Source organism: Lampris incognitus, chromosome 12, assembly GCF_029633865.1.
Source record: "Lampris incognitus isolate fLamInc1 chromosome 12, fLamInc1.hap2, whole genome shotgun sequence".
Taxonomy (NCBI): domain Eukaryota; kingdom Metazoa; phylum Chordata; class Actinopteri; order Lampriformes; family Lampridae; genus Lampris; species Lampris incognitus.
The window spans coordinates 24,070,909-24,098,196 of NC_079222.1; the positions used below are offsets into that span (position 1 = coordinate 24,070,909).

The window sequence follows — 27,288 nt, forward strand, 5'->3', positions numbered from 1 at the left end:
CGTGTTAGAAATGATTATTAGCTCTGTCGTCGTGCGTTGAAAGTATTTTAGCTTATTTGGACATTATTTTCTGAGTGTTTATCCAACAACTCCTGTCGGAATACTGAACGCAGTTTAAGAAAAATGTCTAAAGTAAAGAAGAAGCTGGGGAAGAAAAGGAGGCATCGCAACAACAGAGACCAAGAAATAGATTCAGACGATGGAGAATTTGAATGTGTTGCCGAAATGGAAGAAGACGGCAATGTAAGACTAGCTAGTGTTTTTTTATCATTGTCGACTATACCGTTAGAGAAAATAAAAAATATAACTTTTATATACCTAACTGTATCACATAATTAAATGACGGCATACGCTTGGTGGCTTTTCATCCCTGGATCAAATCGTCAATAACACGGTTTGTTGTAAAACGGACACATGTAACGATAGCTTATATTAGGCAGATGTAACTTTACATGAAACTTTTGACAAGTAAAACTACAGCTATGGATTGTATCATCATTGCTACCGTTGGACCTTAATGATGCATGTATTTTTATTTGTTCTGCAGTGTTGCAGGAAGTTGCCTCGTTTCCCTGCCTCCTCAGACTGTCTGTCAGATGTGGAGCCTGACACCAGAGAAATGGTTAGAGCCCAGAACAAAAAGAAAAAGAAATCTGGAGGCTTTCAGTCCATGGGTGAGAACTTGGTTATTATGTATACAAATCAGCATAATCAACAGTGTCAAATCAAGTGTATCTAAAAAGAAATACATAAACAGGCCTAGGAGGATGAAAATATAGTTGTTTTTTTCATCATGATTAGATGCTATTTTTAAATTCCGTAATGATGATAAGCAAATACTGTGCATGAGACAAACTTTCTTAGATTTATGAATTATGGATTGTTAAACGAAATCCTCATATGCGACTAGTTAGTCCACTGTCTACCAGAGACAATTTTGTGTAAAATGTGTTGTGTCTGATTTCAGGTCTCAGTTACCCAGTTTTTAAAGGAGTTATGAAAAAGGGTTACAAAGTTCCTACTCCAATCCAACGGAAGGTTAGTCAGTGACTTTTGCACCCTATATTCCAAACAAAGACATTTGATGTGCAATGACACAGTTTTTCATGGCTATTACTTTTCTTCCTCAATCTAGACAATTCCAATGATTTTAGATGGCAAAGATGTAGTTGCCATGGCCAGGACTGGCAGTGGCAAGACAGCTGCCTTCCTGGTACCCATGTTTGAGAAATTGAAGGCTCCCCGGGCCCAAACAGGAGCCAGAGCCCTCATCATGACCCCCACCAGAGAACTGGCCTTGCAGACCATGAAGTTCACCAAAGAGGTTGGGGAGGAGACTGTTTGCTGTATTTTGTCCTTGAAAAGTTATGCTTTTGGTACTTTTTGAGCCAGTGGTGTGTCTGAGCCCATGCTGCTGATGTCTTATCACAAAATCACATTCATTTTCTTTTGATGTTATAGTTGGGCAAATATACTGGCCTCAAGACTGCTTTGATTCTTGGTGGAGACAGGTGAGTTTCACCATACTTGTCTAAAGTAAAGTTTTTTTTTTTAAGTTTGTCATCCTTGTGTGTATTTTTTGTTAGAATGGAACTAAATGTCTCAGCTCTTTTTTTTCAGAATGGATGATCAGTTTGCTGCTCTTCATGAAAACCCAGACATGTGAGTATTCACAAAACCATAGATTTGTGTCAGTATAAATGAATACCCATTTCCGGACACAGTTTGTTTATATTGTTGATTTTTGTGCTCTTCAACAGAATTATTGGTACCCCTGGACGTCTCATGCATGTTGTCAAGGAGATGAACCTGAAACTACTAAGTGTAGAGTATGTGGTATTTGATGAGGCTGACAGGTAAGACATTTGATGTGCATATGAAGTCATGTTGCACATTTTATGCTTTAGATTCAGCTTTAGATGTGTGTAATTAACAACAATGTCATCCCCTTCCCATAGACTATTTGAAATGGGCTTTGCTGAACAGCTCCAGGAGATCATTCAGAGGCTTCCAGACACCAAGCAGACCGTGCTATTTTCTGCCACATTGCCAAAACTACTGGTGGAGTTTGCCAGAGCTGGTATGAGCATCATTCTCATTTTACCAGCTTAGTATGTGATCACACTGGACACTATAACATAAGGCATGCAGTACTTGATACCAACCACATTGGACATGTTTTTGGCGGTGAGAGGTTTCCTGCTGATGCTTTGCAGCAACAGAATCAACATTCAGAATCACTTTTGTTGTAGTGTTACTAATAAGTGAATTAGCTACACCCATCTGACTTATCTCTCATTGTTGTCTCTTTTTAATACCTACACTATTTATTTCTCTTAAACATGGAAAGGCAGAGAGCATTTTCATAAGTTCAGCTTTCTCTTCCATCTTTGTTGTACTTCAGTGGGAAAGGCCCATCACTGCAGTCCTTATTGGACAGCAGAGAAAGAGCAACAGTGACATACTGTGTTTATGATCAGAGTTCGAACATTTTTCAGCCCATTGAAAATAATTTGAAAAAGACTCCTCTCTTCACCAGAAACACATGTCATTGCAGCCTTATTTGCCCCCTTATACACTACCGTTCAAAAGTTTGGGATCACCCAAACAATTTCATGTTTTCCATGAAAAGTCACACTTATTCACCACCATATGTTGTGAAATGAATAGAAAATAGAGTCAAGACATTGACAAGGTTAGAAATAATGATTTTTATTTGAAATAAGATTTTTTGTACATCAAACTTTGCTTTTGTTAAAGAATCCTCCATTTGCAGCAATTACAGCATTGCAGACCTTTGGCATTCTAGCTGTTAATTTGTTGAGGTAATCTGGAGAAATTGCACCCCACGCTTCCAGAAGCAGCTCCCACAAGTTGGATTGGTTGGATGGGCACTTCTTTGAGCAGATTGAGTTTCTGGAGCATCACATTTGTGGGGTCAATTAAACGCTCAAAATGGCCAGAAAAAGAGAACTTTCATCTGAAACTCGACAGTCTATTCTTGTTCTTAGAAATGAAGGCTATTCCATGCGAGAAATTGCTAAGAAATTGAAGATTTCCTACACCGGTGTGTACTACTCCCTTCAGAGGACAGCACAAACAGGCTCTAACAGGTACTATTTAATGAAGATGCCAGTTTGGGACCTGTGAGGCGTCTGTTTCTCAAACTAGAGACTCTAATGTACTTATCTTCTTGCTCAGTTGTGCAACGCGGCCTCCCACTTCTTTTTCTACTCTGGTTAGAGCCTGTTTGTGCTGTCCTCTGAAGGGAGTAGTACACACCGGTGTAGGAAATCTTCAATTTCTTAGCAATTTCTCGCATGGAATAGCCTTCATTTCTAAGAACAAGAATAGACTGTCGAGTTTCAGATGAAAGTTCTCTTTTTCTGGCCATTTTGAGCGTTTAATTGACCCCACAAATGTGATGCTCCAGAAACTCAATCTGCTCAAAGAAGTGCCCATCCAACCAATCCAACTTGTGGGAGCTGCTTCTGGAAGCGTGGGGTGCAATTTCTCCAGATTACCTCAACAAATTAACAGCTAGAATGCCAAAGGTCTGCAATGCTGTAATTGCTGCAAATGGAGGATTCTTTGACGAAAGCAAAGTTTGATATAAAAAAAATCTTATTTCAAATACAAATCATTATTTCTAACCTTGTCAATGTCTTGACTCTATTTTCTATTCATTTCACAACATATGGTGGTGAATAAGTGTGACTTTTCATGGAAAACACAAAATTGTTTGGGTGATCCCAAACTTTTGAACGGTAGTGTATGTTTCCCCAGTGTTTTGTTGCTTGTATTTGAGTTTTCATCTTAATCATCACATTGTAACTGAGTAACTGTACAAAAGACAGACTACCAAAACCGCACAAGTTTATCTTTGTAAATATCTGTGTACCTGACAAAGGCTAAGTTAGTTACCCTTTTGTTTCCAGGGCTGACTGAACCAGTTCTTATTCGTCTGGATGTAGACAGTAAGCTTAGTGACCTGCTGAAGGTAAAGTATCTAGGAAACTAGGTGTACAGATTATGGATTTTTTTTTTATGTAGAAACTACTTAGAAGAAGATCATAGGTCTATGATTGAAATAATAAATGAACTTAATTTGAGTTTATCAGAATAAAAGTCTTCTGCTGTCAGTCACCCCTACCAATGTCCCTTCTTATCTACTAATTATTAACATATTGGCACTTTAGATTTAATCAAATTTAAATGAAATAATTGAAAATCTCTAAAAGGCTATTTTTTATATTATCAGGGGAATATTTGATAGTGGCCAACACAGGATTGATACAGTGGTGATCAGTTAGGTTTGTAACAAGGTACAGGGACTTGTACACATGTGCAACATTTAAAACTGTTGCTTGAATTAAACATCTGTGCAGAGTGTGCACGTGCTAAGTTAATCAGTCTCACAGTGTTTGTATTGAAAGCTAATGGAAAGAGGAACAGAATGAGATGGAAGACTAGTTGAGGAATGTATGATGTCTAGAATATGTTGAAATATGTCTTAAATGCTATCACGGAGTGGCTGCATTAACCTTTACATCAAACTTCTACATAAAACCAGTTCTCCAACACTTTGAGTGAGATTCTGTAAACAGTATCACAAAATAATTTTCAGCGTCATAGAGCATAATCAAGATTCACATTTATCAATGATTGTTGATAAAACAGTACTTTGTAAAGGCTCAGACTGACCAAGCTGATCAGACAGCCTTGCAGACATTGAGTATATTTTAGAAACTTTCAGTATTCAAAATGTTGAGAGATCATACCATGCTTGTGACACGAGCATAATAAATTCACACACTCACGTTTTCTCCCCCTTGTTTTTGTCCTTCCATAATGCTTTCATATTACCTGCTCTACACCAGCTGTCTTTTTTCTATCTACGTACGGATGACAAGCCAGCACTTTTGCTTCACCTTCTGAGGAATGTAGTAAAGCCCCAGGAGCAGACAGTGGTCTTTGCTGCTACCAAACACCATGTAGAGTACCTTAAAGAGGTGAGAAACCCCTAATAAATTGAGTCCAGATGCCCCAGGGCTCTATAGTACAATGATGTAAGATGCAGTAAGACCATAGTTTCTTTTAATAGCGTTTTCATGATTCCAAGTAAGATATTTCTGTCTATCTAACTATAAATGTGGGTCCACTTTTTCCCAGAGGAAAGGGTCACTGCAAATTAGGGCTGTCAATGAATATTCCAAATTCGAATATATAGACCTTCTAGTGTGAAAATTAATATTGGTTTGTGGAAAAAAAAGAAGCAGCATTACCACAACTGTCTGCCTTGCGAATTCTTGCGAGGGCCTTGGCTGCATTGAATAAGCTGCAATAATGGACAGGAGTCACACAACGTCACTTTTCATTGGTTGAAAATGAAATTTAGGTCAAGCTGAAACAAGCGAATAATTCAACAACAGCCATGTGGTAAAGATGGCAGAGAGTTCACAACCTAACTCGGCCGCAGAGAGAGTGATTTTCACTCTGAACAATCTAAAAAGCCCCATTTGGAAATACTTCGGATTTTGGTCAGAAAATGGAATAATTGTAGAACCTCAAGAAAGTCGTATGCAAGCTATGTAAGCTACAGTAAGCTTACCAAGAATACAGTCAAAATTGGTTATTCAAACCAATATGAATATTACCTAATCTGTTTTAAAATTAGTCTATTGAATAACGCATATATTATGAATCATTCATCTTGCTCCGAGAGACAGCTCGTTTTCATTTCTCACTCTAGCACCAACCATCGTGCAGACAGAGAGAGGTCTGTGGTCTTTAAATGAAGTTTTAGGGTATAGGACATTATTTTATTTGTTTATTTTGTAATGTGTAGGTATGTAGATCTTTTAAAAGACATGTTAACATTGAAATAAATATACCTATACAAGTAATTATGTCTCGTTGTATTGGTTTGCCCTCTTATGGACATAATATGCAAAAATATATTTGAATGGGTTCGAACCTATGTGTTTTTTAGAAGGAATAATCGACTGTCATTTTTGGCCAATTTTGACAGCCCTACTGCAAATCAGTACAAAGTTATTCTGAGTGATCATAATTGAGTGCCGTTGCACAGTGAAAATATCTCAGCTCATAAAACAAACACAACTGTATGGGTTTTTATTATTTTATGGAGTTGTGTTAAGGTACAGGTAAAGTGTCAGCTTTCCAGCTTTCACCATCTCCCTGGTGTTATTTAGTGAATTTCATGTACACCTGTTGAGCTACTTCTTTTTTTATTTCCAGCTGCTGTCATCTGAAGGCGTTGAGTGTGCGTACATTTACAGTGCCTTAGACCAGACTGCCAGGAAGATCAATATAGGAAAATTTGTCCACCGAAAGGCGATGGTGCTGATTGTAACAGATGTTGCTGCTCGTGGTATAGACATCCCACTGTTGGACAATGTCATCAACTTTAACTTTCCTTCAAAAGCGAAGCTCTTCTTGCACAGAGTTGGTAAGTGGTCCGTACACAACACAAACATCCAGATTTAAGAATGTGCTCGGCCGTATAGTCGAAAATGTTGTCATGATTAAAATCCATCAGATATATCACGTTTTTTGTCTCCTGTATAAAATGACTTTGCTGTTAAATTGGAAGGGTTTAATTTTTTCCCTTTAGATGAAAAGTAAAGAAAGTTAACACTTTCTTGCCAATTGATGCCATTTTCCGGATTTGACTGTGCTTAGCATGATTAAACACACTACTGTAAACTAGTTATAATGGAAAAAGGCAGTTGGAATTAAATTCGTTTTAGTCCTAGTCTTCCAATAGATTAGGTATCTTTTTATATAGAAATGGTAAAATGAATGATAAAACCAAACCAAATAAAACCTAATTTTAAGGCATATTTAACACTATCTTCTTTCTGTAAATACCTGTATTAAGAACAATTCACAGGGATAACTTTGATAAAAAGTTTAACTCTAATGTCAGAGGTAAATTTCTTTTTCAATCCTCTTTTAAATGGCAGATATATTGGCTAGGGAAAATAAATTCATTTTGCCATCTAGAAAATAAACATCTCCAATATCATGTAATACAATAGATTGTTAACAAAATACAAGCCAGTGTTTCCCCTAGAAATTTTTTAATAGTGGAAATAGTGAAATAAAATGAGCTGTGTTTATTTTTAAATCAAGCAAAGTTCTGTCAAGACATTCATCAATGCATTTCTCAAAATCATTTTAAAACCCAGCACTTGTTCACATCTTACATCACATCTTATTACCACATCTTAAGTCAGCTTTTGTGAGGACATGTGTGTGCCCACCAAAACCTTCTGTACCTTTAACAACAATCAGCAATGGTGCTCAGCTAAACTTAGGCAGCTTCGTCAGGCCAAAGAGGAAGCCTACAGGAGTGAAGATAGGATCCGGTATAACAAAGCCAGAAACACACTCACAAAGGAGATCAGAGTGGCAAAAAGGTGTTACTCTGAAAAGGTCAAAAACAGGTTTTCTGCCAACAACCTGTCATCAGTCTGGAGAGGTTTGAAAGACATTACTAACTACAGGAGACCATCCCCCCGTACTGCAGGGAACGATCAACTGGCTGATGACCTAAATGGGTTTCACTGCAGGTTTGAAAAGCAAACTTTGACACCCCCTTTCCGGCCACAATACACAACCAATTGCACTCCCTGCCAGCCATTTTCTCTCCCCCAACAAACCCCCACCCGCACTCAGGATCTGTGTTGAGGACATACGCCAGCTCTTCCAGAGACAGAAGACCAGGAAGGCACCGTGCTCGGATGGCGTGTCAGACTCCTGTCTTAAATTCTGTGCTGAGCAGCCCAGCCCAATTTTTACACTGATCTTCAACAGATCACTGGAGCTGTGTGAAGTCCCCTCCTGCTTAAAAAGCTCCACTATCATCCCAGTCCCCAAGAAACCCTGTATCACAGGATTAAATGCCCTAACGTCTGTGGTCATGAAATCCTTCGAGAGACTGGTGTTGGCCCACCGAGCAAACAGGTCAGTGGATGATGCAGTCAACATAGGATTGCACTACATCTTCCAATACATCGACTTCCCAGGGACATAAGAAAGGGTCACGTTTGTGGAATTCAGCCTAGCGTTCAACACCGTTGTCCCAGATATACTCAACTCCAAACTCACTCAGCTCACTGTACAAGCCCCCATCTGCCAGTGGATTAAAAACTTGCTGACAGACAGGAGGCAGCTGGTGAGGCTGGGGAAAACCACATCCAGCACCCGGACAGTCAGCACTGGTGCCCTCCAGGGATGTGTGCTCTCCCCTCTACTCTTCTCTCTCTACACAAATAACTGCACCTCAGGTGACCCGTCTGTTAAACTCCTGAAGTTTGCGGATGACACCACCATCATTGGCCTTATCTGGGATGGTGCTAAGTCTGCATATAGACGGGAGGTTGATCAGCTGGCCCTCTGGTGTGGCTACTCAACAGCATGGTGTCTACGGTTGAAAATCTACAGATTTCATGGTTTCAGAATCTCCAAAGGACCTAAGGTAGGCATCCAACATAGACACAATCATCAAAAAGTCCCAGCAGAGGATATACTTTCTCCACCAGCTCAAGAAATTCAACCTGCCCCAGGAACTGTTGATTCAGTTCTACACTGCAATAATCCAGTCTGTCCTCTGCACATCCATTGCTGTCTGGTTTGGTTCAGCCACTAAACAGGACAGGGACAGACTACAATGGACAGGTCTGCAGAGAAAATCATTGGTGCCAACCTGCCCTCCATCAGGACATACATCTCCAGACTCAGGAAACAGGCAAGCAACATCACTGCAGACCCAGCACACCCTGGTCACAACCTGTTCCAACTCCTCCCCTCTGGCAGGAGCTACAGAGCACTGACCCCAACACAACCAGATATAAAAACAGTTTGTTTCCGTGGAGCCAACCATTTTGTATATACTGTACTGTACATTGTACTTATACTGGTACACTCTGCCATGTCCATCTACCTCAGACATGTATTTAAGTAACCTGCTAACATCTATTGCAGCATCTCTGATATATTCTCTACACCGTTGTACCGTATCACCTCTTATTTCACCTGTATATAGTCAATCCTTGTGTATATAGTATCTGAAGATAGTTCTGTTTTAGTGTTGTTATTCTGTTAGGTACACTGAGAGAGCCACGAAACCATAGTCAAATCCCAAACCTACATGGCCAATAAATATGATTCTAAATCTTATTATTTATTCTATTAGGTATACACAGCCTGAAAAGATTTGATCAGATGGACTTTGTATAGTTTGTGTGTTTTGAAGTATATCCCACATTCTCACAACAACTTAAAAGTAGATCATTTTCATTATGATGAATTGGTATTTTCTTTCTCTTTGATGGCAGGCTCCTTTAGAATCTAGTTATTGAGATAAATATAAAGGCTATGAATAAACAAGAAGGCTAACATGTATGACCGAGTATTTGACTATTTGTTATCATCTCGTCTGTTTCTCCAAGGTCGTGTGGCACGTGCAGGGCGCAGTGGTACATCTTACAGTCTGGTGTGTCCAGATGAAGTGCCTTTTGTCTATGACCTACACCTCTTTCTTGGGAGGCCCCTTCAGCTGGCAACACCAGAACACACACCAGGTAGGTTTTGCAGAGGATTTATCCTGCCTTGATTTGATGGCCATTTGATTATATCTGGGCTGCACTGATGAGATACCCTCACCTTGGCTCATTGTGATGGAACCAAATTTGCTTCATATTGCATTTGCCACCCCTGGTGGTTGTTTTGAGTATTTCCTCTTGTTAACCTCGGAAACAGGAAGTGCTTGACTTCCTCTCAGGCTCTTGCCAAAGACGGCCACATTTCATTGCTGGCTACAATCCAATGCCATCCTCTCCTTCGTAACTTATACATGGCATCATCTGTAAGTTGTGTTGTTTATTAGCATAAATGTAATATAAGTGCATCATTATTTGTTTGAAAATGTATGGTGTTTAGCTAGTCATGACTTGTTTAAGTCAGCAATGGTTGACTTTGTTCTTTGTTGTTTAGTACAGTAAAATCAATTATTTTGTTATACTGACATAGGCCTTCCTCTTATCCCTCCTCTGGTCGCACTCAGTTTGTCCAACTTAAACATTTGAGATCACAGTCCTTTCCTGCTACTGCCGGTGTTCCCCAGGGCTCTGTATTCAGCCCCCTCCTATTTTTATTATTTACCTATTACCTCTTGGCCACATTTGCAGGAAATTTGGCATTCAATTTCATTGCTACGCAGATGACACCCAGCTCTATCTATCGATCCCCCAACCCTACCTCCACTCTTCCACCCACTTCCCTTTCTGACTGCTTACTAGAAATTAAATCCTGGTTTTCATACCACTTCCTCAAACTTAATATTGATAAAACCGAGGTCCTCCTAATAGGTACTAAATCTACTTTGGCTAAGCCTAATAGTTTTTCTCTTAACTATTGACAATTCTATAGTTCCTCCACTGCCTCAGGGTAAGAGTCTGGGTGTCATCTTGGACAGCACATCTTTTGAAGCTCACATCAGCAATGTTACTTGGTCTGCATGCTTCCACCTATGCAATATTAATCGTCTTTGCCTGTCACTTACACCTAACAGCACTGCCATACTTATTCACACCCTGGTTACATCCGGCATTGACTACTGCAATTCTATCCTCTTTGGTCTTTCTTTCAAGTGTCTTCATAAACTTAATTTGGTCCAGAATTCAGCTGCTTGTATCCTTACCAGAACTCCTTCCATAGATCATATCACTCCTGTTCTTCAGAAACTCCATTGGCTCCCAGTTAAATACCGTATTGACTTCAAGATCCTGCTTCTCATCTTAAAAGCCCTTAATAACCTAGCGCCTTTGTATCTTTCTGAACTCCTTCATATCCACACACCCTCCCGCACTCTCAGATCCTCTTCTGTTCTCCAACTCACGACACCATCGGCTCGCTTGACTACCATGGGGCCTAGAGCCTTTAGTCATTCTGCCCCCATCTATGGAACTCTCTCCCACAAGACATTCGCAACATTGACTCTCTTTCAACCTTCAGATCCCATCTCAGAATGCACCTTTTCAAACTGGCATATTCAGTCTGATCCACACTTCATTGAGTTTTGCGCAGATGATGATTTTATACTTATCTGTTATATTAAATTTTTATTGTCTATGCTTCCTTGTTTTGATTTTATGCTGTCTGATACAGTGTTGCTTGTTTTTGACTGTGTTCTGTAAGGTGTCCTTGAGTGCTCTGAAAGGCAGCCACAAATAAAATGTATTATTATTATTATTATTATTGTTATTATTATTATGCAGCGCAGCCTGGGTCTTGGATGGGACCTTGTCACTTATGCTGACCTTCCAAGTGACTGCTACTGAAAAGCCCTTTGCACGTTGTGTTGTGGTATCTACCATCAACAGCTTATTTGACCCACTAGGATTTGCCACTCCTGTCAGTGTTGAAGGTTGCGCTTCCTTGAGAGAATTAACCACTGATACTTGTGAATGGGATGCACCACACTCCCAGGAGAAGCTCGAGGAGCGGCAGAGGTGTTGCACCTCTCTTCAAGATCTTAGAGTTCGAACAGCCCACGAATCTGCACTTCCAACCCACTCTCTGCAGCTCAGAGAAAAGAGATCTACATCTTCCATGATGCACCAACTAAAGCTATTGCTGCCGTCGCCTATCTGAAGGGCACAGACGCTGCTGGACATAGTGAAGTTGGATTCCTGTTTGGCAAGGCAAAGCTTGCTCCCAAGCCTGACATCACCATCCCAAGGCTTGAACTCTGTGCAGCCGTTCTAGCAGTGGAAATAGCAGTGGCTACGTCTGTGGAGCTGGATATAGAGTTTGATGACATCAGGCTTTTCACAGATAGCAAGGTAGTACTTGGCTGTGTAGTCAATGACTCAAGTCAATTCTACTTTTACATCCTTAACAGAGTACAATGAATGAGACGTACATCCATAAAAAAAACCAATGGAACTATGTTCCCACTTATGTTAACACAGCTAACCATGCAACTACAGCCATAGCAGTCAACCAGCTCATGCTTTCCTCATGGTTAACTGGACCAGCCTTCCTTGTAGACAAGCAACAATGTCACTTACAAGAGGAAGCTTTCAATCTAGTTGACCCCGGATCAGCTGTGGAGTTACGTCCAAAGGTAGTAACGTGTGCCTCACATTTGTCACATCAGCTCGGCAGTGCACATTTTGAGCGGTTTTCAAGTTGGAAGTCACTCTCTAGAGCTGTTGTCTGACTCTTGCATGTCATTCATTCCTTCACACAAGCACCAAAAGAAGGCCCTTGCCATGATTGGTATATCTGCAAGCAGTTTCTCAGTACAGCGCAGCTATATCATGCAAAGGTCAGAATCATTCTTGCTGTCCAAAGACATCTATTCGGAGGAAATCCCGTATATCCAAAAAGGAGAACCTGTCTCAAAACGATGCCCCCTCAGCAAACTCTGCCCTTTCATCGATTCTGAAGGTCTTCTACGTGTAGGGGGACGGCTGAAAAAGTCACAACTCACACCAGAGGAAAGTTTGTCAATTAGTTCGCAAAGTTCACAATAAGGGGACCTGTTAAACAACTGAGGTCTGACTGCGGAACTAATTTTATAGGAGCCTGCAGAGAACTTCAGATTGACTCCAGAAGTTGCAACATTAAGCAAGTGACCAACTACCTCTCTAATCAGGGTTGTGTGTGGCCATTCAATCCCCCACACTGCTCAAACATAGGAGGTAGCTTGGAGAGGATGATCGGCGTCAGGCATCGTCCATGCAATATTCCTCAAGCTCGGGCCTACAAAGCTCACACATGAGGTCCTGATGACCTTTATGGCTGAGGTCACTGCTATAGTCAACTCTAGACCACTTACTTGCAAATATACGTTTGCAACATTGAAGTATAAATCAGGCTTAACCTAAGCACTCCTTCCTCTCCTCAGATTCAGATGGTGTGTTTGGCCGTGTCCCTCAGAGTATCCTGGATGATGAAGATTCCCAACTAATCACAGCCCATGAAAACTCAATGGACCTACAAAACCTACGTCATGTCTCAGAGAACGGTTACAAGCAGTACCTCAAGTCCAGACCAAGCCCCTCACCAGAATCTATCAAGAGGGTCAAAAACACAGATCTGTCCAACATAGCTGTCCACCCGCTACTAGGTTGGTCTCAGTAATTATAGTATTGATTGTGAATATGGAGAAGAGAACAACAATTTTTTTGACACCAATGGTTGTAGCGTTAATAATGAGGCTCAGAAAATATAAGTAACAATGTTTAATTCCTTGCCATGCATTGTTTGCTGCATTATTAATTGTGGATTCTTAAAACCTTCATGTGTTGCCTTTTTAGGATCAGGATTAGAGAAAATGGAACTAGAACGCCTCCAAATAGTTGATGCCATCAAGGGCTACAAATCTAAATCCGTGAGTTATGTTGATTTATTTAAAAACAATTATTTCATACTAAATTGATTGATATTGACAGTTTGTCATTAGCACTAGTACCATCTGTCTAGAATTAGCATTATGATGAAACCAGTAGCACATTGTTTTCTTTCTTGTAGACGATCTTTGAGATAAACTCCAACTGTAAGACCCCAGCCAGTGAGGTAATGCGGGCTAAGCGTTTGAAGGACGTGCGGCTGGTAGACAAGTTTAACAAGCACAAAGATGATGTGGTTGCAGAGACCAGGCTGCAGCAAGCCCTCGTCCCTATCGTCCACTACAATCAGACTTCCACACATGCCACAGGTGTGGACACAGAGGAGAAGGATGCATTAAACGTAAGAACTTTTTAATAACATTCAGAAGATAGAAAGTATAACACTACTGCTTTTCATTCAAGTTTCTTCCTTTGAAAGGGGAAGATTATGTCCAGAGAAAGTCTAGTAATTAAGTCTACTTCCCCCAGATCACTAGCCTGGGATTGAAACATATCAAAGGTTTAACTCCCCGGGTCTCTCCTATTATCTCTCTCCTTTCAGTACTGTATAAAGAAAAACTAAAAATACTAAAAGCAAGTGGCCACCCTCTCTCTACCTTTTGAGAAGCAGTTTTTGAGTGTAAGAGTTTTGGATTATTGACTAATTATAACAAATGCTCATACAGCAAAACTTGTCTAAACAAAATGGCCTTGGGACCAACTATTTTAGGTTAGTAAGGATTCTGGTTTTCAGTGGGTGGATGTGGCGATACAGGGTTTTTAGTGTTACACAATGTCTAGACATGCATGCTATGATGGCTAGGCAGGTCTTCCAAGTTCTGTTGACCTGGATATTTCTATGCCTCTTTAACCCTCACTGTTATCCTCTTTCATCCATTTACTTTTAGCTCATTTTCCTGTTCCCATTTACATTCCATGATTTTTGTGGTTACTGCTGCTAAAAACCCATATTTTAAAGTAAGTCCAGGGTTTTTCCTGGCTCAAATTAAGGCGGAGGTGGTACCGTCCTGATCATGCGCACACACATGCATGTGTACCGTGCCTTCAACTGGCTTAAGCAAACACTTTTTATTGTACAAGCAATGTATTTTAAGAGTTCTAATAACTTTGTGATGGAAGAAAATGACAATTACCACATTAAAGCACATTTTATTGAAAAAAAAAAAGGTGCCCTGTTCAACATTAAATTAAATACAACATAAATGCTAATGTGTTAATTTACACACTTCAAAAATGTTTAAAATTAAATCAAATAGCTTATGCCATTTGATTTGATTTTAGCTTATGCTAATAAAAACAATAGCTTATGCCAGTGTTTCCAAACCCAGTCTTCGAGGAACCCCTATCCAGCAGATTTTCATTGCAACCCTGCTTGTACTTACTCAACCAATCATCTCACAGCACTTAATTGTGCAAGGTGTGCAACATCTGACATAATTCATTGCTGATTGGTTGAATAACTACAAACGGGTACCTATTCAGGGTTGCAAAGAAAATCTGCAGGATAGGGGTTCCTTGAGGACTGGGTCAGGAAACACTGGCTTATGCTAATAAGCTATTGTACTAGGTTTTCATTTAAAGTTCACATGGGCCTTCTTGCATTGTAGTTGAATATAAATATAACATAAAAGCCTTTGCTTTAATTTACACTTTTCACAACTGTAAACTTCTGGAAAATTGCAGCTTTTTTCTTCTTTGGCAGTTTTGGCAGCACCTTTCCAGGTGCACTGTGCTGATTACGATACAGCGCCACCACATCGGTGACAGTGTAATGCCGCAATTGCAGTTAAAAATGACAACACCGAGTGCAACGCTCATTAGAAAATATTGTTTTTTATTAAGACACCCGTTGAGAGCTGGAGGCAGGGCGGAATTTGTCGGAGGCGCCTACCTCGTAACTCTCTATGCAAGAAAAACTCTGAAGTCCCTTTTTCCATGCCAGTGCATAGAAAATGCATTACTGGGATGGGGATATGAATGTCAGCAAGGGTGAGGGGGAGGTGCATATATGTGCTGATGGGCAGCATCTGGATAATATGTTCACCTTGGTAAGTGAGTGCTTGTAAGCTTTATCGGATATGGTCCAGACAAGGGAAAGTATGTGTGTGCAGTGTTGGGTGGGATACCCAGCCAAATTAGAATGCAAAAGAAATGGTGGTTTTGGTCTTATATTTCCTCTTCTTTTTTTTCCCGAGCAATCCTGTTTTGGTAAGGATTGGGTATAGCTGTATTGACAATCTAGTACAAGCAGGCATACATACAGTATACACATTAAACATTACTGACAAAGCGTTGTAATAGCAATGCATCAATAACAGGAAACATTTGAACATTGTGTACAAACATATAAAGTATATTAACATATCAGGAAGGTGTGCAGATTTTTTTGATGATTCAGATTGAAATACAGTGATCACAAAAGTTAAAAAAAACGTTTGGTTTACTGTTATCACTTGAATTGAGAATTAAAATTCATTACACTCACATGTCAGGCAAAAGTCCAAACATTGTGTTCTGACTCCGAGGCAAAATAATTTTGTCAATAAAGTTGTTATTCCGTATTTCTCCACCAGGGTGTATTTAGCCATATTGTGGGTGGTAAAAAGCTGCAGGGGGACGGTGATGCAGAACGGCCAAAAGCCAAGAAGAGCAGACAGACAGTCAAAGATGAGGAGTTCTATATCCCATACAGACCCAAAGACTTCAACTCCGAGAGAGGGTAAGGAACCAGAAATTAATTAAAACCTGAGATCATTTTGGGCACTTTGAGTGATATTTTTACAGCAGTGGTTAGGAAATGGCATCATTTTTCTTAACCATTTTTTTTTATTAGATGTCATGAAAATATATATATTTGCACTACCATGCCTGTGACTCATTTCTAATTATCTAATTAGGTTAAGTCTGGGTGGAGAGGGCAATGTGTTTGAACAGCAAGCCTCCACAGCTGTCCTGGACCTGATGGGAGATGAGGGAGACCGACTCAACCAACACAAATCAATTATGAAATGGTGAAAACACACTAGTGCACACAGTACGGCATTCTTCCCACATTTTCTGTTTAATACTAAGTATTTCCCTCGCTCTCGATCTGTAGGGATCGCAAAAGGAAGCGCTTCATCAGAGAGACGGGGAAGGCAGACCAGAAAAAGAAGATAAGAACAGATAGTGGCCAGGTGGTCAGCAACAAAAATAGGAAGAACTTGTATCCTTTCTGACACACATTGCAACTAATAATACAACCTTTCCGGATCCAACGTGGAATTTGCCATTTGCATTGTTTTTTTCCATATTTAATTTCATTTAATTTTAATTCTATCTATCTATCTGTCTATCTGTCTGTCTGTCTATCTATTTATTCATTTATTCGTTTATTTATAAGACCACTTTATAAAACAAAAACAAATATACAGCAATATAAGACATTCAAGGCTGTCATCTTGAAGGTAGAACAGGGAACTTTGGTGGAAAAAAAAAACCCCTAAACATATAATAAACATTTTATTTTGTAAAAGAGCAACAACAAAAGTACTTCTAGTATCAACAGAAATTTGGCTCTATGAAAATGTATGTACATTTCAGGAAACTAAGATTAGACCAGAACAATCTGACCAACAAAGATGATTAGAAATATTTTTAGGCTTGCATTCGGAACAGGAAAACACAAAGTCTATGTAACCTGTCAAGAAAAAACAATTTTAACAAATGGCATTAGTAAAGATGCTTTCAATCACATGAAACTTCAAAAACTTGTGAGTTGCTTAGTTTATAAATTACAGCAGAACTGCTTACCCCTCGCCCACCCCGTGGAGGCAGCACTCCATTTTCAGCTCTCCTTGGCTTCCTGTTTGATTCTCATTTCCAACAAAAGTTGAGCTTTAAAAATAAAAACTACGAACAACAGGACTGTGATATATTTAAACATGGAGAGAGATGTAAATGTGAAAGATGTGTGGTCGAAAGTCAACACAAAACAGCAGAGACGGTATCAGTTTTGATGGCTGGTATCCCAATCACTGTTTGGGTAGAGGCCTTCTTAAAAGTAGTATATGTGGCTCTGGTTTGTGGATCATATATTGCAGAGATGGGCTGCATGATCCAGAAAGGTCGGTGTGGGTGCAGGTCTTTGTTCTAACCAAGCAGTTACACAACTGAGTCTACAAATCAAGGTCCTTCGCAAAGACCATTGGTGGACTAATAGAATCAGGTCTGTAACTGCTTGGTTAGAACAAAGACCTGCACCCACACTGGTCCTTTCTGGATCATTTTGCCCATCCCTGATATAGTGGGCCCAGGCCTGGCTCTACTGAACACCTAGACCCCACCAATCTTCTTCTGTCATCAGGTGGGAGGAGGGAACCAGTTTTGACAGCTGCTTTGGGAGCATAAGATGCCTGTACTCGAACTCTTGTAAATCTGTTTTTTCAACATCTTCGACTGATTAAAGTGGATGATGTCTGTACGCTAACGCTAGCCTCAGATACCTCAGTGGCTAGGATCGTTTTTTTCCATATTTTAATCCTCCTGTTATGTTTGTTTCGTGTTCATTAATTTTGTGTACCATGTCCAAAATGACCACCCCATTATAGCTGATTATAAATCCATAATAATACATAAATTATCACCTGATATTGTTTTAGATATTTTCCTCAACTTTAGGTCTTGTGAGCATTACAAGTTTTGAACTTCTGTTTGCTATTTATAACCTGTAGGCGTCACTGACCTGACTAATACAACTCATTTTTGAATAAAAAAAAAAAAAAAAAGCGTAAGTAGCATAGCGGTCTATTCCATTGCCTACCAACATGGGGATCGCTGGTTTGAGTCCCTGTGTTACCTCCAGCTTGGTTGGGCGTCCCTACCGACACAATTGGCCGTGTCTGCGAGTGAGAAGCCGGGTGTGGGTATGTGTCCTGATTGCTGCACCAGCGCCTCCTCTGGTCGGTCGGGGCGCCTGTTCAGGGGGTAGAGTGAACAGGGGGGAATAGCGTGATCCTCATACACGCTACGTCCCCCTGGCGAAACTCCTCACTGTCAGGTGAAAAGAAGCGGCTGGTGACTCCACATGTATCGGAGGAGGCATGTGGTAGTCTGCAGCCCTCCCCGGATCAGCGGGGGGGCAGCAACTGGGACGGCTCCAAAAAGTGGAGTAATTGGCCGGGTACAATTGGGGAGGAAAAGGGGAAATATCCAAAAGAAAAAAAAGCGTAATATATGGATTATTTTGACCATAACAAATACTCAGGTGAAACATATTGTGTTATTTATCACAGACTACGTTGTGTCAAAGTTTAGCAAGGACATTTGTTTTGAAACCATTTCAAATTTTTAAATAGTGGCACAAAATAACGTCTGTTGTGTTCCCGGTCAAAACTGACCCGTACGATTTTATTAGGTTTTTATTTGGTTTCACACATTACTGTATATGAAAGTGTATTCCCAGTTTTCTACCTTGTTAGAACATTATTGAATCATGTTATGACTTTAACGGTGCATCAGCTATGAGGAGTGGAAGAAAAAGTACAGGATGGATGATGGAGACTCTGATGGAGAGACAGAAGCAGGAGGACCCGGGAGAAAGGCTGCAAGAGGTAAGAGTGGCTCTTCACTCAAGCATGACACTAGAGTAAAGAAGGTGATTACTGATATTTTATTTAGATTTTTGGTTCTTCCTCTTCGGCTAACAAATGGATCTAAATTAATAAGAGGCAGTATAGTTGTAGGTTTAAAAATAAGTTGGCCCAGTTCTCTGTCTTGTAAATAAAATTACCAACTTAATTTAAAAAATAAGTAATCTGTGGGGATCCGAGTAACGTGGCGGTCTATTCTGTTGCCTAAAAACACGGGGGTTGCCAGATTGAATCCCCGTGTTACCTCCGGCTTGGTCATCCCTTGGTCATCCTTACAGACATAATAGCCGTGTCCGTGGGTGGGAAGCCAGATGTGGGTATGTGTCCTGGTTGCTGCACTAGCGCCTGCTCTGGTCGGTTGGGGCACCTGTTTGAGGGGAGGGGGAACTGGGGGGAATAGCATGATCCTCCCTCATGCTACATCCCCCTGGCGAAACTCCTCACTGACAGGTAAAGAGTGGCCAGTGACACCCCATGTATCGGAGGAGACGTTGGCAGAGGGGGTGGAGCAGTGACCAGGACAGCTCAGAAGAGTGGGGTTATTGGCCGGATACGATTGGGAGAAAAAGGGAGAAAAAATCAAAAGGAAAAACAAAAGTAATCTGTTAGTGTATTGATTATGATACATTTTCTTTGTAATCGAGATAGCTGTAACTCAATATAATCTATATTTGCATACACCCTCTGGTTCCCTACTAAGTCAATCTCAACATTATTTGAAAATGTGTGAGCACAAAAAGTATTTAGTCTTATCATTGACTGCAGTCCCAACCTACTTAAAGGTACAATCTGTAATGGCTGTAATGGCATGTGCCACCATTGCTATTTGGAGGACTGCAACAACACGAGCCCTCTGACAACATGAAACGTGACGTATCTCACCTTTGGATCAACGCTGTGAATTTGTGGGCGTCTGGGTGGCGTGGTGGTCTATTCCATTGCCTACCAACAAGAAAAAAGTAAATTCCCACACACTTATTACCCCTGCATTGATTTGTTAAAAAGAGTCGATTTAGGGCGTTAGGGTAGCGTAGCGGTCCATTCCATTGCGTACTAACATGGGGATCTCCCTACAGACACAATTGGTTGTGTCTGTGGGTGGGAAGCCAAATGTGGGTATGTGTCCTGGTCGCTGCACTAGCCCCTCCTCTGGTCGGTCAGGGTGCCTGTTCGGGGGGAGGGGGAACTGGGGGGAATAGCGTGATCATCCCATGCGCCAAGTCCCCCTGGTGAAACTCCTCACTGTCAGGTGAAAAGAAGCGGCTGGCGACTCCAGATGTATTGGAAGAGGCATGTGGTAGTCTGCAGCCCTCCCCGGATCAGCAGAGACGGTGGAGCAGTGACCAGGATGGCTCGGAAGAGTGGGGTAATTTGCCAGTTAATATTAGGGAGAAAAAGGGGAACCCCCCCCCCCCCAAATAAAACAAAAAACAAACAAACATTGTGAATTTGTTTGAAAAATAAAGACAAATGAAAGCCTCAAAAGGAACTGAAAGTGATGAGGCATTGGTTGGTTTTCTTATTTGTGAGTAATAAAGTGAACAACTTTCAGGAAGTCTGACCAGAACAATGGCAGAAGTGGGACAGACGGCCACCATGTTCATCTTTTGTGGATTGTACCTTTTTAAATGATGGATTTTCAACGTGAATAATACTATACACAGAATTTAAAAAATGCCCTAAAAAACAGATGCCACATGTTCATGTATGGAGTTTTATTCTCATCCCTCCCTTCATACACCTTCTCAGGTCGTGGGCGAGGTCGACGAGGCTCTCAGTTCCAGGGCAGAGCAGGGTCACTGCAAAAACAAGATGGCAAGAAATTGCGGTCAGAGTTGAAGACGGGTGCAGAGATCTTGAAGCAGCGCAAGAAAAACCAGAAGCAGCAGTTCCTACAGAGTGGAGGCCTCCAAAGGCTCCGTGGCAAGGCCAAACAGCGTTTCAATGACATGAAGAAGTCTGGCTTTGGACGAAGCAGTCAAAAGAAGGGCAAGATGAGGAAGAAAATGTGATTGATAAGAAGAGCGAGAAAATCTAATTGTAAACCAGTGAAAACTGAGGGAATTATTGAATTTTGAAACATCACATTACTTTCCTCGGTCTGCCTTGACAGTTGTACAGTAAATGGTAAATGGACTGCATTTACACAGCACTTTTCTAGTCTGCCGACTGCTCAAACCGCTTTACAGTGTGTGTCTCACATTCACACACAGTCATACACTGATGGCGGAGGCTGTCATGCAAGGCGCCAACCTACTTATTAGGAGCAGTTGGAGGTTTCAGTGTCTTGCTCAATGACACTTCGACACCCTCTCTGGAGGAGCAGGGTATCGAACCAACGACGACCCGCTCTACCTGCTGAGCCATGCTGCCTTGTTACCGCACATCCTGTGTCTACTTCAAACTACATACAGTAGATATAAAATTTATACACACCTGTTAAAATGGCAGATAAATAGGTAGTAGTGAGCTTCATGTTTGACAGTGCGGCAGTTAAGAACAATCCAAGTGTTGTGTGTTGCATCCAAATCATATTTGATGTGCACATTATTGATGTGACTAAGACCCCTTTTTACCTGTGATCTGCAAATGTATCAATCTGAATTTTCCAAGGGTTTAATAAAAAGATTTGTATTCATACACGTGTTAATTCATTTTAATTAATTGCAGCTAAAGTGAATGAGGATAAACAAGAGCTTCACTGAAAGTCAGTGCTGTAATTACGCAGCAGATGATTTGTTTAAAATTTGCTGGTGTTGTATGCTACAACAGTAATCAATCTATTCGTATAACATTTAAGGCACGCTAGAATGCAATGTGCTTTACAAAAAGTCAAGCTCATATGGAGGGGTAAAACTCACAAATATATATATATATATATATGTGTGTGTGTGTGTGTGTACATAAAAACATATTAATTCAGTGTGAAATTTGATACCTGTTAATTATTGAAATACTTTTTTGAAACATTACAATAACTCATGATGGATAAAATTTTTGTATGCCATCATTCTCAACACAATCCCTGTCTGATGCCTAAGCATTTTAGTCTTGTTCTACTACTGCTGTGTAGGAACTTCTTACTATTCAGACTGTTTTTGGGATTAATAATACATTTTTCCTGTCGTCTGTTGGCTGTCAGAGCTGCTGAATATAATTTCATACTGCAGTCATCCATTGTCTGCAGTTGTGATCTAATAAAATTTTAAATGCAACAACTGATGCGCACTGACTGTTATTTCCAAGACGGATTCCTTATATTAAGTGACAGCTCTGTAGAAAGTTCAGAGAGCAACAAATCTTGCGGTGTGCCTGAAGAAATGTTTAGGAATATATTGTCCCCTGCCAGTAAAACTGGAAGTGAGGGGCCCCAAACCCGATTTAGGTCAGGAGCCAACGATCATCCTGACAGACAAGAGAGAGCAGGTGAGGCTTGGGAAAATCATATCCAGCATCCGGAGAATCAGCACTGGCTCCCCCCCAGGGATGTGTGCTGTCCCCTCTACTCTTCTCCCTCTACACAAATGACTGCATTTCAGGAGACCCGTCTGTTAAACTCCTGAAGTTTGCAGAGACAACAGTCATTGGCCTCACCCGGGATGGTGATGAGTCTGCATATAGATGTGAGGTTGAACAGCTGGCCCTCTAATGCGGTCATAACAACCTGGAGCTGAACACGCTCAAAACTGGAGATGACATTGGACCTCAGGAGGAGCCCCCCAACACTGCCCCCCCCACCATACTCAACAGCACTGTGTCTACTGTGGAAACCTACAGATTTCTGGGTTCCACAATCTCCCTGGACCTAAGGTGGGCATCCAACATAGACAAAATCATCAAAAAGGCCCAGCAGAGGATGCACTTTCTCCACCAGCTCAGGAAGTTCAACCTGCCTCAGGAACTGCTGATTCAGTTCTACACTGCAATAATCCAGTCTGCTGTCTGCACATCCATCACTGTCTGGTTTGGATCGGCCACCAAACAGGACAGGGACAGACTACAATGGACAGTTAAGTCTACATAGAAAATCATTGGTGCTAACATGCCCTCCAATTCAGGACTTATACACCTCCAGACTCAGGAAACGGGCAGGCAACATCACTGCAGACCCATCACACCCTGGTCACAACCTATTCCAACGCCTCCCCTCTGGTAGGCGCTACAGATCACTGTACCCCAAAACAACCGGGTATAAAAACAGTTCCCTTCCACAGGCTATCATTCAAATGAACACTTAAAACAGCCATACAATGCCAGAAACAATACCCGTAACTCTGAACATCCACTGTACATACAAATACTAAATTATATATCCTGTAGTTTAAACGTGGTTTTAACATACCGTCATTGTCAAAAATAAATGTAAGCACATTGCATATACTGTATACTGCATACATGCATATTCTGACATGTCCACCTATCTCATGGATATGAAGTAACCTGTTAACATATTTATTCCAGCATCTTTGCACTCTGCACCATTGCACTATGTTCTTCCTGTTACAAAGTCATTGGTTTTTTTTGTAACTTTTTTATATGCTCTTTTTTTTATACATCTATATCTGTACATAGCAGTTAAATGTTTCTATGCCTTGTTTTTGTTTTAGCTGTATGTCTACTCTGTGTAAGAACTTGGAGAGCAATGGAGGGACTGGAGTCAAATTCCTTGTATTTAGGCCTACACACAGTAAAAACCAGAGTGTTAATGTAACTCTGAGCGTGTACAAATTGATCCTTTTGGGTCCGCTTTTACACTCTCAGAGTTAAATTAACAATCAGGAAGTTAAATTAACACTCGGGATTTTACTGTGCACATACTTGGCCAAATAAAACTGATTTTGATTTTGATTCTGATTATTTTCAGTTGCTTTATTGTGCCTAATTTATTCAATGCACAGATAGTTGACACACACCACCTTGGTGTTCGTTAGAGCAGGCACACCCAAACTAAATTCAGGACATACAGAAAAGACACGACATTACGTTGAGTTGCACCCACACAATCCATGCCTTACTTTCCTTAAAACCAAAAAAGTTTTAAACATCCCTTGCATCTATGGCTCACCTTAATGACTGAAATAATCTAATGAGTGAAATCAGGTGGTCATAATTTTAACCGAAATTCACCTGATGAAATCATGAAGTCATTGTACGAATAATTTATTTACCAAATGGATATATATATATATATATATATATATATATATACACTACCGTTCAAAAGTTTGGGATCACATTGAAATGTCTATATTTTTGAAGGAAAAGCACTGTACTTTTCAATGAAGATAACTTTAAACTAGTCTTAACTTTAAAGAAATACACTCTATACATTGCTAATGTGGTAAATGACTATTCTAGCTGCAAATGTCTGGTTTTTGGTGCAATATCTACATAGGTGTATAGAGGCCCATTTCAAGCAACTATCACTCCAGTGTTCTAATGGTACAATGTGTTTGCTCATTGGCTCAGAAGGCTAATTGATGATTAGAAAACCCTTGTGCAATCATGTTCACACATCTGAAAACAGTTTAGCTCGTTACAGAAGCTACAAAACTGACCTTCCTTTGAGCAGATTGAGTTTCTGGAGCATCACATTTGTGGGGTCAATTAAACGCTCAAAATGGCCAGAAAAAGAGAACTTTCATCTGAAACTCGACAGTCTATTCTTGTTCTTAGAAATGAAGGCTATTCCATGCGAGAAATTGCTAAGAAATTGAAGATTTCCTACACCAGTGTGTACTACTCCCTTCAGAGGACAGCACAAACAGGCTCTAACCAGAGTAGAAAAAGAAGTGGGAGGCCGCGTTGCACAACTGAGCAAGAAGATAAGTACATTAGAGTCTCTAGTTTGAGAAACAGACGCCTCACAGGTCCCCAACTGGCATCTTCATTAAATAGTACCCGCAAAACACCAGTGTCAACATCTACAGTGAAGAGGCGGCTGCGGGATTCTGGGCTTCAGGGCAGAGTGGCAAAGAAAAAGCCATATCTGAGACTGACCAATAAAAGAAAAAGATTAAGATGGGCAAAAGAACACAGACATTGGACAGAGGAAGACTGGAAAAAAGTGTTGTGGACGGATGAATCCAAGTTTGAGGTGTTTGGATCACAAAGAAGAACGTTTGTGAGACGCAGAACAAATGAAAAGATGCTGGAAGAATGCCTGACGCCATCTGTTAAGCATGGTGGAGGTAATGTGATGGTCTGGGGTTGCTTTGGTGCTGGTAAGGTGGGAGATTTGTACAGGGTAAAAGGGATTCTGAATAAGGAAGGCTATCACTCCATTTTGCAACGCCATGCCATACCCAGTGGACAGCGCTTGATTGGAGCCAATTTCATCCTACAACAGGACAATGACCCTAAACACACCTCCAAATTGTGCAAGAACTATTTAGAGCAGAAGCAGGCAGCTGGTATTCTATCGGTAATGGAGTGGCCAGCGCAGTCACCAGATCTGAACCCCATTGAGCTGTTGTGGGAGCAGCTTGACCGTATGGTACGCAAGAAGTGCCCATCCAACCAATCCAACTTGTGGGAGCTGCTTCTGGAAGCGTGGGGTGCAATTTCTCCAGATTACCTCAACAAATTAACAGCTAGAACGCCAAAGATCTGCAATGCTGTAATTGCTGCAAATGGAGGATTCTTTGACGAAAGCAAAGTTTGATGTAAAAAAAATCTTATTTCAAATACAAATCATTATTTCTAACCTTGTCAATGTCTTGACTCTATTTTCTATTCATTTCACAACATATGGTGGTGAATAAGTGTGACTTTTCATGGAAAACACAAAATTGTTTGGGTGATCCCAAACTTTTGAACGGTAGTATATATATATATTGTTTGGATAGCAAATACATTAAAAGCTCAGTCTGGGGCGTCTGTGTAGTGTAGCGGTCTATTTCGTTGCCTGCCAACACGGGGATCTCCGGCTCGAAGCCCCATGTCACCTCCGGCTTGGTCAGGCATCCCTACAGGCACAATTGGCCGTGTCTGCGGGTGGGAAGCCGGACGTGGGTATGTGTACTGGTCGCTGCACTAGCGCCTCCTCTGGTCGGTCGGGGCGCCTGTTCAGGGGGGAGGGGGAACTGGGGGGAATAGCGTGATCCTCCCACGCGCTACGTCTCCCTGGTGAAACTCCTCCCTGTCAGGTGAAAAGAAGCGGCTGGCGACTCCACATGTATCGGAGGAGGCATGTGGTAGTCTGCAGCCCTCCCCGGATCAGCAGAGGGGGTGGAGCAGCGACCGGGACGGTCTCGGAAGAGTGGAGTAACTGGCCAAGTACAATTGGAGAGAAAAGGGGAGAAAAAATGTTGCTTTGCATAAAACGTCTGCAGAATGAGTAAGTATGAAGAGCAGACTGCTTTAATTTGTACATATTTCTAGTAAGATTTAATAATCAGTAAAAAAAAATCCATAATTTTTTACCCGTATTGTATTGCAAACACCTTTTACGCACATTTTATATTGAAGGCCAGAGTTCATAAGATCTCAGCTTCTGTCAGTTTAATATGAAACCTTATAGCATCCACAGTTTGGCATACTAGCAGTAATAAAATGGCTGTGCAGACAGACAGGTAATTGTCAGGGACTTCACTGCCGAAACATGAAGCTTACTTGTCTGTAATTTCATCAATGATTCCCGAAGATTAGCTAGATTAGAGTTAAATTAGAGAATACACGACACTTAGTTTTCCTCAGCTACTGAAATGCAGTCTTCAGTTGATTATCAGTGTGTCAAAACCCCACACTACTGACACAATTGCGCGACACACTATTACTTCTAATGGCTTTCAAGCAAAATGCAAATGTTTAGCACATTTTTACAACCCTTTAAACACAAAAGTCCGCTGTCTTGCTAATCAAAATGCATATCATCAGTTGATTTCTATCACCCTCGCGTGCATGTGTACATGCATATATACATGTAATTGTGCAGATCCATACACACAAATTAATAAAAACAACAATCACTACGCTGACACTCATGCGTCACTGTGATCATGAGATTATAGTGAGGAAATACAAATTAGTTCATGTTCTCCTGTGTTTGCAAGCTCTTACATATCCAACCTCAACTCACAAGTACAAGTTATCAACAAGCACATTTATACTGTAAGGTTGCCAGTGAATTGTGCTGTTAAAAACTGAGCCAGAACCAGCACTTGTCATATAAGGGCGAGGTCCTCGTCTTGCGAGAGGAAGGGGTGTTT

General features: G+C 40.9%; 1 protein-coding gene across 1 annotated transcript; it reads left to right on the top strand.

Moving 5' to 3' along the window:
* On the top strand, positions 1-22,287 carry ddx54 (DEAD (Asp-Glu-Ala-Asp) box polypeptide 54). Its single transcript, XM_056290603.1, has 20 exons — positions 1-243; positions 548-674; positions 968-1,038; positions 1,136-1,324; positions 1,462-1,511; positions 1,621-1,662; positions 1,761-1,856; positions 1,959-2,080; positions 3,939-4,000; positions 4,881-5,012; positions 6,262-6,472; positions 9,480-9,611; positions 12,944-13,165; positions 13,356-13,429; positions 13,570-13,788; positions 16,022-16,167; positions 16,346-16,459; positions 16,546-16,653; positions 18,948-19,039; positions 20,828-22,287. Exons 1-20 carry the CDS (start codon positions 124-126, stop codon positions 21,088-21,090), a joined length of 2,592 nt encoding a protein of 863 aa, XP_056146578.1. The 5' UTR covers positions 1-123; the 3' UTR covers positions 21,091-22,287.
* The last annotated feature ends 5,001 nt before the right edge of the window (positions 22,288-27,288 follow it).